This window comes from Bactrocera dorsalis, chromosome 4, assembly GCF_023373825.1.
Source record: "Bactrocera dorsalis isolate Fly_Bdor chromosome 4, ASM2337382v1, whole genome shotgun sequence".
Lineage (NCBI taxonomy): Eukaryota > Metazoa > Arthropoda > Insecta > Diptera > Tephritidae > Bactrocera > Bactrocera dorsalis.
In genome coordinates this window covers 164665-179555 of record NC_064306.1, presented here as the reverse complement: position 1 = coordinate 179555, position 14891 = coordinate 164665, and the positions used below count along the sequence as shown (strand labels likewise).

At 33.7% G+C, this 14891-nt stretch overlaps 3 protein-coding genes across 10 annotated transcripts; 2 read left to right on the top strand and 1 right to left on the bottom strand.

The window, feature by feature from the left end:
- Positions 1-892: 892 nt before the first annotated feature.
- Positions 893-3020, bottom strand: LOC105230356 (pre-mRNA-splicing factor 38B). 2 transcript variants are annotated; one of them, XM_011211078.4, is made up of 6 exons: positions 2863-3020; positions 2619-2753; positions 2406-2530; positions 2151-2286; positions 1886-1992; positions 893-1784 (listed from the first exon to the last, which is right to left on the bottom strand). In XM_011211078.4, exons 1-6 carry the CDS (start codon positions 2870-2872, stop codon positions 1200-1202), a joined length of 1098 nt encoding a protein of 365 aa, XP_011209380.1. In that variant the 5' UTR covers positions 2873-3020; the 3' UTR covers positions 893-1199. The 2 variants fall into 2 exon arrangements, with proteins under 2 accessions (XP_011209380.1, XP_011209381.1); XM_011211079.4 differs by lacking the exon at positions 2863-3020 and having other exon boundaries at positions 2605-2744.
- An 835-nt stretch (positions 3021-3855) lies between these two features.
- Positions 3856-7825, top strand: LOC105230355 (raf homolog serine/threonine-protein kinase Raf). 3 transcript variants are annotated; one of them, XM_011211077.4, is made up of 6 exons: positions 3856-4323; positions 4611-5105; positions 5168-5842; positions 5902-6048; positions 6110-6483; positions 6544-7825. In XM_011211077.4, exons 2-6 carry the CDS (start codon positions 4743-4745, stop codon positions 7121-7123), a joined length of 2139 nt encoding a protein of 712 aa, XP_011209379.1. In that variant the 5' UTR covers positions 3856-4323; positions 4611-4742; the 3' UTR covers positions 7124-7825. The 3 variants fall into 3 exon arrangements, with proteins under 3 accessions (XP_011209379.1, XP_011209378.1, XP_019847336.1); XM_011211076.4 differs by having other exon boundaries at positions 3857-4338; XM_019991777.3 differs by lacking the exon at positions 3856-4323 and having other exon boundaries at positions 4468-5105.
- Positions 7826-7985: 160 nt separating this feature from the next.
- On the top strand, positions 7986-14627 carry LOC105230353 (homeobox protein extradenticle). Of its 5 annotated transcripts, none has more exons than XM_011211074.4 (7): positions 8023-8118; positions 8425-8460; positions 10105-10385; positions 12657-12803; positions 12860-13031; positions 13088-13346; positions 13407-14627. In XM_011211074.4, exons 3-7 carry the CDS (start codon positions 10121-10123, stop codon positions 13689-13691), a joined length of 1128 nt encoding a protein of 375 aa, XP_011209376.1. In that variant the 5' UTR covers positions 8023-8118; positions 8425-8460; positions 10105-10120; the 3' UTR covers positions 13692-14627. The 5 variants fall into 5 exon arrangements, with proteins under 5 accessions (XP_011209375.1, XP_011209376.1, XP_029407895.1 ...); XM_029552035.2 differs by lacking the exon at positions 8023-8118 and adding an exon at positions 8127-8253; XM_011211073.4 differs by lacking the exon at positions 8425-8460 and having other exon boundaries at positions 7986-8118.
- Positions 14628-14891: the final 264 nt, after the last annotated feature.

Here is a 14891-nt window from a genome sequence, read left to right as displayed (position 1 = left end):
GCAGAGGGGTCATGAACTCCATAATATGTAAAAAAAAGGATAATTGACCCAAATGTAAACAGAGGTTGTTGACTTGGCTAAAGGTTAATAAAAGGTTCATTGACCTCATAAAATGTATCCAGGTGTCACTGAACTCGGAAAAATCTAAACAAAAAGATCATTGACCGCTTAATGTAAACAGAAGGGTCACTGATCCCGTAAAATGTATGCAAAAGGGACATTGACCCCAAATGTAAGCAAAGGTTCTGGACTTGGCTAAATTTAAAAAGCTCATTGACCTTGTAAAATATAGAAAAAGGGATCACTGACCCTATAAAATGTAAACAAAGGTTCTGGACCAGGCTGAATCACTATAAGCTACAGCTATGGGTCAAAATCAAGTTCTTTCTCAAATTCACGTCGGACCACTGTAGCATTTAGCTGCCATACAAACTGATCGTTCAAGATAAAGGTATTTCCCTGCTTTGATCTTTGCAAGATGCAAGAGTATAAAGAGTTCGGTTACAACCGGACATAGCCCTACCTTACTTGTTCTTTTTGGTAATATACATACATATGTATATTGTTGCGAGCTGAGGCAGTTGTAGTTAACTAGTAAATAACTGAATAAATATTGCGACAGTTGTTTTTCTGCAGATACCTCTACGGCAACATTTTTGCATCGAATACCGTCCTATCATTTTTTTTGCGCAATTTGTGCAAATAAATCGCCAGCACTAAATTTTGGCCTGTACCTTCACAAAGTAGTATCAGAAAACACAAGCAACACAGTTGCTGCGCTTTTCTAATATTTACGTGGTTTGAACGCACCCGATGCCTTGCTATATTGGCGTAGTGATTAACACTTGAACATCTCAGCAGTCCACATCTCAGCAGTCCAATAAATAATATATTTGTATATGCTTGTAATTACCTCATCGGGCTATTTATTTATTAAATCATCTTTAGTATTAAGCAAAACAATTTCAGTAACTATTGTAACATTTAAACCAACATATCTATTTGCTGTATACAATATAATGAAAGTATAAGACAACAGACGTCCTGAGTTCAACAATGGCTTATAAAATGGAAATGTTATATTTAATGTTTTCGGGCTATAGGACTATAGGAAAATTATATAATTTTCCCCATCTTTTTATTCCGGATTTACTTTGTGCCTCCGTCTGTGTTTATTCCTATATAATTTAATAGATTTTTTAACGATATCTGCGCTCCTCATAGTCACGACCACGACGCTCGAAATCTCTTTCCTTAGGCCTGTTTCGCTCACGTTCACGTTCGCGGTCCCTATCACAATCCATATCTTTTCTCCGTTCAGTTCGGTTCCGACTTTCGCTACGACTACGACTTCTACTTCTAGAATGGTGCTTGCGCTTATGTTTCTTCTTGTGCTTCTCTCGGTAGTGATCCCGATCCCTGCTACTGTGGTATGAATTTAAAGGCGAATCTTCACGTCTTCTGTTACAGTAGTTATCGCGGTCATCGTGTTCGTCTCGATAACTCCCACTACTTGCTTGTTGAACTCGGCTTCGACTGCTACCAGCGCCACCACTTCTGCGATCATAAACTGCATCATCATAGTCATAATTCACACCTCCACTATTAGATGCCGCATTCCTTGCTGAGCTTAATTGCTGTTGACTTATATTATTTTTGCGACAATATTCCTCCAATTTCTTTTCTATTTGCTTTTGGATAGGAACAGGTATACGGGGAAATAATGTTGAAAACCAATCAAGCTTAGTGAGAAATTGATACACCACTTGGCCAATAGTTATAGTCTGCATTGCAAGAGATAAAAAAAAACCATTAATAATTTTTTCCAATTTGATAAAATTATATTTAATTTTTATTGATATATTGACTCATACACTCGACTCACCTGTCCACCGCCAGCCTTTACATCAATTTCTTCTTCATCTTGAAAATAATCTTCATACCAGTCGTACAAATCTGCTGGCGGTTGAGTATATCTAAGGTACATAAAACCTGAAAATAAGTCGTTGTTTCAATTGTTTGATGTACATAAATTTTTCTTTAAAAAATGTTACATTTGCATAATACCTCCGAAAGCAGAACTGGATTGATCTGATATATCTGGATATTGTGTTGACGGTGTTGTTAACACCTTTTGACTTACCACCTACCTAGAGCCCTTATATAGGGTGAATCTGTGTGGTTTAGAAGTCCGTTAACCTGCTTTCTAGTCAGCCTAAGGGTGTACAATTTATACAATAGACAGTAAGCCGTTGATACTATGCCGCCAGCGCCCACTCCTCGCACCTAAAATATATGAATACTATTTAGTATTAAAATTAAATTTCTTTTAACTACTGCAAGTAATTTAACTTGTATATGCAGTATATTTATTTAAAACGAAATACTACATTTCATAAACTCACTCCGCCACACATGCCAGTTTGTCCAGACGTTTTTCGAGATCCTCGCTCCCAAGGTTCCATGTGTTTTACTTGGTAATAGATCTCGTCAACAACTTCATGATAAGTTTTAAGTTTGAACAAATGAACTATAGCAATTGATAAAAGAGAGATATTAAAAAATCCTTCAAAGACCAAACCAAATGTGTGTTCGCTACTGTACCTTTCGGGACGTACCTTTGAAATAGCTAGAGCCCTGTATGTTCGCCAGAATAAGGGGATTGAGGTTCATAGTAGCTTCATTTCCCCACAGCGGCAGAGTATTATGTTGTTTACCAATCTTCTTCGCCGCTGAAGACTGTTGCTGATATTCTACAAAACATATTACAATTATTAGATGAGTCCAACAACTTTAAACAACTTGCCGATCTAAAATTGGCTTCGCACACATCTTTACCAATTTACAGATACTTTCTCTTACCTTCATCCATTTTAATTAATAGTTTATTCTCACACAATTTACAATTAATGTTCAATTTTTAATAAAAATCTATTAGCTCCCATAACTCACGATAAAACACCACAAACGTTTGGCGACGGAAAAATATGTACAAAACGCGACAACCACGAATTCAGCGGAATTAGAAATCATTCAGCAAAGCTCTTACTCACAATGCTGCCACTAAATTTTCTCACTTCGTGAAATTATTCGGACGTAGACGAAATTTAATAAACGACGGAGTTGACAATACTAACAGACTAGTACGTGTGTTTGTTCATCTCTTTCTTACACAAATTCTGAAATTTCTGTAGGAATTAGATTTGATAAAAATTTTCAATGGTGTTTCAGGCATTTGCACTTCCTGGGTTGTTTAAAAAAATATGCTGTGCTAAATAATTTATTAAATTTATCTCTTTCTAGCCTCTTGTCTAAATATCGTAAAAACTGATTTCAGACTGTTATAAATTTCCAATCAAAATTGTGAGGTTATCAGTTTGCAAATATTTGCGCTTACCGTCATCCATTTCCGCTAACACGTCTGTTCCCGTTATATATAATAATTAACCAATTACAACCAGTTTTACACAATATTCTTAAATTAATTCACTCACGTATTGTTTTAAGTTTCACTCACGATTAGTACCGTTTTATTTTAAGTATTAGAATTAAAAATTTACTGTATGTGCTAAAATGCGGCAGTAGTGAACTAAACTCAAGCCGTCTCGAAATCACGCGTTGTTTGACTTAGCGGGAATCTTTACAATGCTACCAACTGATTTTTTTCGAATTGCATATGGATATTTTTAAAATGTTTACAACATTATGTCTGCTTTTTGTTGGGATTTAAAGCAATTAACATTTTGTTAAGATTGTTTTTTCGAGAATCGAAATTAATAACGCAAATGTAACTATTAAACAAGTCGTTGTTTCCAGAACTGGCAAAAAATACTAGATAAGCAACCCTGTGCGTCGTATCCTTGCAGTCCGCATTTTAACAGCAACAATGTAGTATTACATATTTGGGGAAATTCAATGTCACACACAATACTATCAGAAGTAAAAAATAGTTGAACAATTTTGATTATTGCTATTTTGAACGGAAATTAATGAAGCTTTTACGTTTCGTGATTTTAACAATTTCTAATGATGTAAAAGAGAAAGTATACATCTTTTATGTGGTGCTGTAAAACTAACTATGCTCAAAGCTACATTACATGTAAAACTTATGAATAATTATGTTTGGTTATTATCTACTCAATAAGGGAATAAAATTGGTATAATAACATAAATGCATAATTGGACTACACATATATAAAAGCAATCGAAAATCTTAAAGTTAAATACAACAAATAATATATTATATACGTAAATTTGTAACATATACCCAAAAGAAATTAAACAGCTGACTTAAAAATGGAATAATACCAAGCCCACACACTAGTAAGCACAAATGCGGTAAGAAAAGTATATTTGTATATCGTTTTTATCATTATCCATAAAATATTTTTCTTCCTGACTAAGTACCAAAATATATATATTTTTATAATTAAATTTATTATTGCAACCCTGTCAATTTCTTTGTACAATCCGGCTTATTTGTGAATTTGTGTTGGCAAGAAAATTGAACGTCCAATACTTTGTTTAGTTTTGATATAAAATGGATTTTAACATTTAGAAGTTGGACGAAAACAGTTATATTTTTTTGCTATTATTTTTATGCTTTGCAGAACTGTGGAGCTGATGTGAAAACATAAAAATAAGAATATATACCACTTATGAACATTTAAAGCGGAAAGTCGTGCTCTTAATAAGTTCCATTTTGCCCAGCAGTAAAGAAAAGTAAATATCTAAACGCCAATATGTCTAGCACCTCTTCTACCGATGATAGTGGAGATTTGTTCGATCCTCTTACCGAAGAGCTCCAAAATGTTCAATCTGTAATACATGTTACACGAGAAAATATAGATGCCCTTAATGCAAAATTTGCAAATTTACAAGAGCCGCCTCCAATGTATATAACGGAATACCAAGAACTTACTTCAAAGCTTCACGATCTCTTCGTAAAGGAACATGAACTAATGGAGCAACTGAGTAGTCAGCAAGAGGAAGCAAACAAAGTGGATCAACAAAAAATCCAGTTTGAATATACCAATCACCAACCCCAATATCAGAATCAGCAACAATCATCGCATCAACATGCGCATTTACCATCAATTGATATGGTTTGTAAAAGGTTTTGGATTTTTTTTATTCCCATTCATATGGTAAGATTTTTTATATTTAGACGGATTCTTATGCGGCAAACAGTAATAGTGGAAGTCGATGTAGTACTTTAACGCGACCACCAAAAGTGCTGTTGCGAGCTCATTTACCAAATCAACAGCGAACATCTGTTGAGGTTGTACCAGGTGTGCGATTACGTGATGCGCTTATGAAGGCACTTAAATTACGACAACTAAAACCGGACATGTGTGAAGTTTCTGCAACAGATAGTGGCCGCAGCATTATTCCATGGGACACTGATATTGGTTCACTCATGGTGGAAGAAATTTATGTACGCTTATTGGATAAATGTCCAATAATGACTCATATATCACACCAGTTCATAAGAAAGACATTTTTTTCATTGGCTTTTTGTGAGGGCTGTCGTCGTTTGCTCTTTAGTGGTTTTTACTGCAGCCAGTGTAATTTTCGGTTTCATCAAAGATGTTCCGATAAAGTACCTACACTTTGTCAACAATTTCCAATGGATATTTCCTATTATCAACGACTTTTGGCACAAAACCCAGAAAATTTTGTTGGAATATTACATCCTGGAAGGAATGCCATATTAAATCAAGGAAGGCACCCTCGCACAATTAGCCAACAAGATCGCTCAAACTCGGCTCCGAATGTGTGTATTAATCGACCATTAACAGAGGCGCAACGGTGTTTGGTGCAGAATCATGTTCCTTTACAGGTTACTATTGCTGAAATAATAATAAAAGTGTTAATATTCTGATGGGTATACAATTTCAGCATCATGGTAGCGATCACCCTAACTCAACACAGGCTTCACCCACCGGCACGTTGAAAACTATAAAGCGACAAAGAGCTCGATCTGCAGACGAAAGCAATAAAAATCTTTTGTCACCTCGGGACGGAAAAGGTTCTGAAGAAAATTGGGTATGGTTTTTAAAAGCGAAGTGAAAAAGTACATTTAATCATACATTTATATACATTATAGAATATTCAAGCTGAGGAAATCTTGATTGGTCCGAGGATTGGTTCTGGATCTTTTGGTACAGTGTATAAAGCTCATTGGCATGGTCCAGTGGCAGTAAAAACATTGAATGTTAAAACTCCAAGTCCTGTCCAGTTGCAGGCGTTTAAAAATGAAGTGGCCATGTTAAAAAAGACCCGACATTGCAATATTCTTTTGTTTATGGGGTGTGTCTCTAAACCGTCGCTAGCTATTGTAACGCAATGGTGCGAAGGTTCTAGTCTGTACAAACATATACACGTAAATGAAACTAAGTTTAAACTAAACACTTTAATCGATATTGGCAGACAAGTAGCGCAAGGAATGGATTATCTTCATGCAAAAAATATCATTCATAGGTATAAGATTCAGCTGTATATTAATCGAAAATTATTTTAATCTACCATGTTTTTTTTTAGGGATTTAAAATCTAACAACATATTTTTACATGAGGATTTATCTGTAAAGATAGGTGATTTCGGTTTGGCCACTGCAAAGACACGCTGGTCTGGAGAAAAACAAGCGAATCAACCTACTGGCAGTATTTTGTGGATGGCTCCAGAAGTGATACGCATGCAAGAACAGAATCCTTATTCCTTCCAATCGGACGTTTATGCCTTTGGTATTGTTATATACGAGCTATTAGCTGAATGTTTACCATATAGTCATATCAACAACAAAGATCAAATTTTGTTCATGGTTGGACGGGGATTGCTTCGACCAGATATGACTAAAGTACGTGGGGACGCCCCACAAGCACTCAAACGTCTGGCCGAGGATTGTATTAAATATGATCGAAACGATCGCCCACTATTTCGACCTCTACTGAACATGTTGGAAACTATGTTAAGGGCAATGCCGAAAATTCACCGTAGTGCTAGTGAACCAAATATGACGCAAACACAGTTACATAGTGAAGATTTCTATCAGTGCCCTAGTCCTAAAACTCCAGTTAACTTCAGTAATTTCCAGTTTTATAATAGTGCGGGTAATATCTAGCGATGCTGATCCGATATTACTATTGTGATAACAAAAATGAGGGACAGGCGATATCCCCTTTGAACGCTAAAAACTAGTGAAGGTACCTTTGACTATGGAACAAAGAGCAAAGAAATTTTAAGTTACATACACTTAAAAACACATATACACAGTTACATACACTTAAAAATTTTGGGCCATTGTTATTGACGGCAAAATGTACTTAAAATAATATTTTATTTTCTCTAAGTCTGAGTTAATATACAAACACAGTTATTGCATTAGTAAAAAAAATATTCTTAAAACCGTTATCAGAAATTGTGCTGAGCAAGCATTTCTTGGCTCAAAGCTCGTCCCGGTGTATAGATCCGAGTGTTTTGAAAGCATTTGCTAATTTTTTTATTGAATTTGTTAAAACATGAATCACTCGTCACCAATGGTGACTTGTTGGTGACTTCGGAATTTTCGGCTTAGCCTGATATTTCATAGATGCTAATGAATAGAATTAATTACATTTTTGTGAAACACTACCTTAATTAAAGTTTTAAGTAGAATAATTAGAGGGCAAGAGCATTTAATTGCGTTGAGATTGTAACTACAAAATAAGTAAATTAATATAATATGTAAATGATTTTAAGATATTAAGATTATATAAAATATGTTTCAACGGACAAGTTTTTACATTAAGCTTGTCCAACTAAATAAAATTAAATTCAAAACTAATTTTACCTTTAATTAGTAGGTATATTTCCAAAGCTAATATTTTATGCGATATAAAAACATTTGAATTAAAGAAAACAATCATATTGAAAATATCCAGTGTACTAACAAGATTTTATGTATTTGTAATTGTAATAGATTGTTAGAGTTGCAAGTTGCGATATGGCATTACAATGGTATGGATTTTATTTTGACAATATAAATTGTCACATCTGGCAATACTTTCAAACGATTTCCAATTGATGCTCTGAAATTTGTGATTTTTCGAGTGCTTAGAATTTTATTGATAATATCTGGTTAGTAGAAAATATTTTGGCTAAGTTTTTAATACGAAAATAGTTTGAAAAATTATAAAAACAAAAGAACAAGTGTAGCTATATAAGCTTAGTGTTATTACCACAAGAAAACAAGTGAAACTACAAACGTTTTCGGTACTGCTTTCGTGTTTCTCGTCTCCTCGTTTCCGTACGACTTTTCTCTATCTATTTTCCTCAGCGCTTACAAATGCACTTGTTTGTGTACATAGTATAAATCACCCATTTAAACTATTTAAGGTTTTACTTATTTACTTTTTTTAATCGTCTACAACTTCACATTTTTAGTTTTCTCTAATCAAATATCACACTGTTCCTCTAAATGTAAGTAAATATAATTGAAATGCAATATTATAGATGTATTCATATAGTAAATATACGTACGTAAATGTGTATTCAAAATGGGTAGAGCAGATTGCGCAGGTTACCTCTAAAATACTAACGTTGTACAGAGTATTTTGACTTAAAAATTTTCAAAAAAACAGAGATGCAATATCATTAAATTGTAAAACCTATGTGTTCCCATGAAATTTCTGGGAGTCGCCACTCCACAGCCTTTTTATAAATTAGTTTATACAACTGTCACCTAATCTATGATTCAGGCGACGGTGGGCTACTACATGTACCCAAATTTTAGTCTATTAGAAAAAGTTTGTTGTCACATCATTGGAGTAAACCACACCCAGGTTTATCAAATTATATATGTGCAAAAGTTTAAAGTTGCTAGTAGGATGTAGTATATACTTCCACTATTCTTCAAGGTTACAAATTTTAACTTCTCTATTATCATTGTGAAACAACAAGTTTTACAACGTGAAATAGTAACAGTGACTGTATAACCTTAAGCAGACTTATCATAATATAAAAAGGATAACAAAGCTAATACAAATCAACTATAAGATAAAGTATTGCGAAGTTAAAATCTACCTTTACTACGAACGAAGTAATATTCAAGTGTCGCTAAGTATTTCCGTCAGCCAATGTTAAATACGATTTATTGTAATCTTTTAAAATTAAATATATTAAAATAATACATGAATTATAAATACACCTATATAAATATTTTGTTTAAAATAATGGTACTTAATCCCGAAGGGTACTTGAAAAAGTTACAGCAATATTGTATGGTTCGACCCTTAATATACAACAAAATAGTTAATTTGAGCTCCTATTCTGTGTTGGACCTCCACACCATTGGAATCAATTGAGCGAAATAGAGAACTGATTAAAAAAATACTGCATAAAGTAACGCTCTTAAAAAATATATAGGGTATTGTTTTGCAAAAATTACATTCCGCAACCGAAAAAACCTAATAGTGATAATATATCACTTTGAGATTAACATGATTTGTACATGTGTCCTTTATTTTGAAATATAGACCACAGGCAAATATTTCTGCACGCAGTAAGTATTTATCGTCTTAGGAACATACCTCTTATATTAATTAGGAGAAGGCATATAGTGTCCTTCTAATTAGTACTCTTGACAACAAATTACCGTCACATGTTATATCCTTGAAATTTAAACAATCAGATATTCATAATCATAATGTTAAGTCTTTTGTTCATCTGACTACGTTTTTAGTTACGAGGTGAGAGTAGCAAAACAATTGTGGCGTGTCTGATTGCCTGCTGTTCATTTTAAGAGTATATGTCAAAAGCATTGAGCTAAGAGCTAAGCATCGAGAGAGCAGGCACGCGTAAAACATATGTATCTGATTCGGTAGCTTGGACGTTGCCCAATAATCAGTTTTGATTTTAGTTTTCAGTTGAATCTCGTTGGCAGTGGAATTAATACGCTTTTTTGCCTTTTTTCTAGTAAGAAAATTCAATAACATGATTTTTCGCAAATTGTACATATAGTACATACATAAGTAAATATATTATACTTGCACAGTGTCGCTATTTGCTAAAATTTTATACGAATGAGAATGTATTTAAAGATAAGTGGTTTTTCGTAATATTTAGAAACGCCGGACACATTATGGAAGACCCCAATCGTATGATGGCTCATACGGGCGGTATGATGGCTCCGCAAGCCTATGGTATGCCAGGTCAGGATGATGGACAAAATACTGGAAACGAAAATGAAGTGCGTAAACAGAAAGATATTGGTGAAATTTTGCAGCAGATCATGAGCATTTCGGAGCAATCATTAGACGAGGCACAAGCAAGAAAACACACTTTAAACTGTCATCGTATGAAGCCGGCTTTGTTTTCGGTGCTTTGTGAGATTAAGGAGAAAACCGGTAAGTAAAAAAATAATTTCTTTTCATCGCTTTGCCGCTTATTTTTTGGTTGTCAAATTTAAAATTTCTGCACCATAATCAAAGAGCGAAAAATCAACCTATATTTGTTGATTTTCATTAATTGTTCTGCTTGATATTTGTACAAACAGTACAAAACAAACTATATTTGCTTTGTCACCAGTGTTCATAAAATGCAAAGCACGTTCCCAGTGCTCCACAATGTAAGATTCTATAGAGTATTTAAATCTTCTTGCTACAACCCCTATTTTTCACATTTTCATTGGCGAAATGTAAGCTTATGTGACTTTATTGAAAATGTAGCATGTGTTTTGAATGGGTCAACCGCATTGTCGTAGAAATCACAATTGACAATTTTCTTATGTAGATATTACTAAAACGAAAAAATGAGCAGGAGATGAAGTGACAGGTTATAATAAAAAATATTAAAGACAAAAGTTGGTTTCTAGATGGAAACAGGAATCAGCAGATAAAAATCAAATAACTATTACACATTTTAAATCTTACGTAACGCTTTTAGTTATTGTTTAAATAAGAAAGTATAGAAGCATGTTTTTGAATGTAACTAGCCAACATATTATATACAAAAATTTTAAACGCTTTGAAAGCTTTCTATCTTTCGAACCAAGAATTTAAGTTTGAAACATAATTTCAAGCTCCATTTAATAGGTTTTCATATTTTTGGAACCAATTTTGTTATCTTAACGTATTCGCGAATACTTAATATATTCACGTCATTGTCTCAGGATCTTTTATATCTTAATGTAGTGAAGTTGGAAATCAAGAAGACGTTTTAAATGTTTATTCATTACTTGTCAGCTTGCATCGTTTAAACTAAAGTTCAGCATCGCAACTCTGCAGCATCGATCCGGTTTAATATTCAATGCCTCCTGAGTTCGTACGGTGTATAACAGGCATATGCAAATTGCATGTAATGTTAAATCTTGCCGCGCCTACTTGCTGTGACAGAATTTATATTAACGAGACAATGCTTTTTCCATAAAGTTGCTTAAAATATACTCGAATAAACTATATACCTCATTTGTTTATTTGATATTCATATGTATGCAGGTAAATAATTGTCTTCTATAATTACGATAATTCAAATGAGCGAGTATTAGTATGTTCGTTATTAATAAAATGCTCTGCTCAACAGAAGAGTTATATGAATAAAGTATGCCATATTCAATAAAAAAGTTAATCCGATATTGAAATTCTCTTGAACATCTCTCTGACCACACATTTTTTTACTCAAAGAGCATATCTATGTGTATTGCAGTTCCTTAAAGTTCTACCTTGCAAAATTTTATCATGTTTTGTGTGCAAAATCTACACGGCAATTTAATATTTTCGCCAACTTTGTTCAGCTAGTGCGTTTCATTGCCTGTGCATACTTTCTTATATACATATGTAAGTATGTATATTTACATATGCACTACGAGAAGCAAGCAAAGCAATGCGAATCTATAGTGGCAACACAAAGGAATACAGTAAGAAAATGAAAGCTAAAGTTTTTTAATCTAATCTTAAATTGGCATACAACTACTTTGCAAGCTCAGGGACCATCCCTGTGAGCTGTACGTGCCGATGGTTGGGGTTATGATGCGTTTGTATTTCTTGTTGTCTGTTTTTCTATTTCTGCCTTTGTTCATCCCTACAATATGGATAGCAAGCCACAATACACGGATGTGCGTTCTGAATGGTTGCGGACTATTTCGCACAAGTTTTAGATTAAATGATTTGGGTGTGGGCTATGCAAACGGTGTAATGGTACAGAATGTTACTTTATGAGTACCTTGTTGTTAGCTTTGAATGAAATGTTTGCAACATCTTGCGTATTGAGTTCTTATTTTATCTATTTTTATTTGAAAAACGAAACAAAATTATGCATATTGTCATGAGTATTTCTGGACCAAATGCAAATAGAGACCAAATCTCTTGAGTAACTGGGCAATGCAAATTTTGAATTTAATTTCATTATCTGTTGCAGAGGTGAATCTGAAATGTTATGCGATTATACGAAGTGAAACAATAAAATAGATATAAAAAAGAGTAAATATAATAATAATTTCAGTCCTATGTTATAATAATTAGTTAGCTCAAGGTATCTGATTTTAGGCGGAAGAGCAATGTATACTGAAAAAATAATTAGTGAAACGGCTTAAAAAATATATATATTAAATTTATAAATAAATATAGTATATGTATATGAATACTTTGTTAATTAATATTTTAAAAAAAATTTCTGCGAAGTCCTTTCCATTCGTAATACGCAAGAGGAAGAACCACCAGATCCACAGTTAATGCGTCTGGATAATATGCTTATCGCAGAAGGTGTTGCAGGACCAGAAAAAGGTGGTGGCGGTGCAGCGGCCGCTTCGGCAGCAGCAGCAAGTCAAGGTATATTCAACAATATACATATATACTTTGCTTTGCACTAAATGTTTACTAAACAGGATCTTCCTTGTCGATCGATGGAGCTGACAACGCAATTGAGCATTCAGATTATCGAGCAAAACTTGCACAGATTCGTCAGATATATCATCAAGAGCTAGAGAAATATGAACAGGCGTGCAATGAATTCACCACACATGTTATGAACTTACTTCGAGAACAAAGTAGGACCAGGTGCGTAATTATAGTAAGAATACAAAACATGGTTCTCGAGTATTCTCTATTTACAGGCCAATTACACCTAAGGAAATTGAACGCATGGTCCAAATAATTCACAAAAAATTCAGCTCAATACAAATGCAGTTGAAGCAATCGACGTGTGAAGCTGTAATGATATTACGATCTCGATTTCTGGACGCTAGACGTAAGCGTCGCAATTTTAGTAAGCAAGCTTCCGAAATTCTCAATGAGTATTTCTATAGTCACTTGAGCAACCCATATCCATCTGAGGAAGCAAAAGAGGAGTTGGCGAGAAAGTGTGGAATAACAGTGCGTTTATAATACCAAAATTATGTGTAACAAGTTATGAAATATTTTACATTTTTTAAGGTTTCCCAAGTTTCTAATTGGTTTGGTAACAAACGCATTCGATACAAAAAGAACATAGGTAAGGCACAGGAAGAGGCCAATTTATATGCTGCTAAGAAGGCAGCTGGTGCTTCGCCATATTCAATGGCTGGCCCACCGAGTGGCACCACTACACCTATGATGTCACCAGCACCTCCACAGGATTCTATGGGCTACCCCATGGGCTCAGGCGGGTACGATCAGCAGCAATATGATAACAGTATGGGCGGTTACGACCATACTCTACATCAGGACCTTAGCCCTTGAGGCGGTTTAACATACCACACTTCACATGTATACGAGCAAAAGTGAACATAAAAAATCACTTGTGAAATATATTAAGATACATATTTTTATTATTAAATTAAAAACTTGATATGCTTCGTCAATATCTTATTATTATAATGTTAATTTCAGACAAAGTATTTAATATTTTTACAATTCCTACAAATCATATAAAATTACTGATACCTTAACTTTTTAATTCCAATATACTTATTTTCGTTATCCTAATCAATATCACACACAGTTCATTTACCTAGGAGATATTTTATTATAAGCTTAAAAAGCATAAAAACTTCACTTTATTGTTCACTTTTGCTCCGCAGTGTGTATACGCAATTAACAATAATGTATACGTAATATTGCATACGATAATATGTAGGCATCTATATATATAATTTGAATTAAGCGTAACAATCTTTTATTGAAATGAAAATCCGTATACGAAACTTTAGATATAAATATTAACATACATCATAGTAATAAAAATATAAAAAACATGTGCAAATTCAGAAGCAGCTATCAAAATCTACAATTTTAATTGTATGGTAACAGCTAAAACAGCTAATTATAGAGTGCAAATTCGATGATGTATGTAGGTGTGCATATAATATTAATACTTTGCCAAGCCCAAAATTACGATACTTATATTTTTTTTAGCACAACCTTTTAACTGACGATACATCTCAAAAGAGGTAGATAAAAAAAAGTTATACAAGCTAAAGCAAAAATCTCAATATGAGCATATTTACTTATCTATTACCTATGTACGTAACTATTGTACTTTTGGCCAACATTCTTCAAGTATTTAATAGAAAGTATTGTAACAAGTTCTCTAATATAACTATAAAAAGCATTACCTTCGATTTATAATGTGTAATTATTTTAAATTAATAAAGTATATAAAAATGTGGCAAACAATTTATCTGACCGTTTATTGGGTTCATAAAACGATATGTGCACAGATTTATCGAATTGAAGATATGAATGAGAAAACCTGATGGTAATATGAGCGAAGTCTCTACTGACGTAGATACACGAATAGAGTGACAATAGCTTATAAATGTATGCTCTCGCACTGAGCGCAGCCGTAAGCCGCATTGCACACACATTACGTGTCTAACTCACTTACGCACCCAGATACAGAAACACAGAGCGAATGAATGAAGATATTTTCGCTTAATT

Coding starts and splice junctions, on each gene's coding strand:
- LOC105230355 (XM_011211077.4), top strand. CDS start 4,743: ATGTCTAGCACCTCTTCTACCGATGATAGTGGAGATTTGTTCGATCCT. Junction 5,106..5,167: donor ATTTACCATCAATTGATATG/GTTTGTAAAAGG, acceptor TTTTATATTTAG/ACGGATTCTTATGCGGCAAA. Junction 6,484..6,543: donor GCAAAAAATATCATTCATAG/GTATAAGATTCA, acceptor GTTTTTTTTTAG/GGATTTAAAATCTAACAACA.
- LOC105230356 (XM_011211078.4), bottom strand. Junction 1,993..2,150: donor ACCCTATATAAGGGCTCTAG/GTAGGTGGTAAG, acceptor ACTTATTTTCAG/GTTTTATGTACCTTAGATAT. Junction 1,785..1,885: donor TAAAGGCTGGCGGTGGACAG/GTGAGTCGAGTG, acceptor CTTGCAATGCAG/ACTATAACTATTGGCCAAGT.
- LOC105230353 (XM_011211073.4), top strand. CDS start 10,121: ATGGAAGACCCCAATCGTATGATGGCTCATACGGGCGGTATGATGGCT. Junction 10,386..12,656: donor TGAGATTAAGGAGAAAACCG/GTAAGTAAAAAA, acceptor ATTTCTGCGAAG/TCCTTTCCATTCGTAATACG. Junction 13,347..13,406: donor CGAGAAAGTGTGGAATAACA/GTGCGTTTATAA, acceptor ACATTTTTTAAG/GTTTCCCAAGTTTCTAATTG.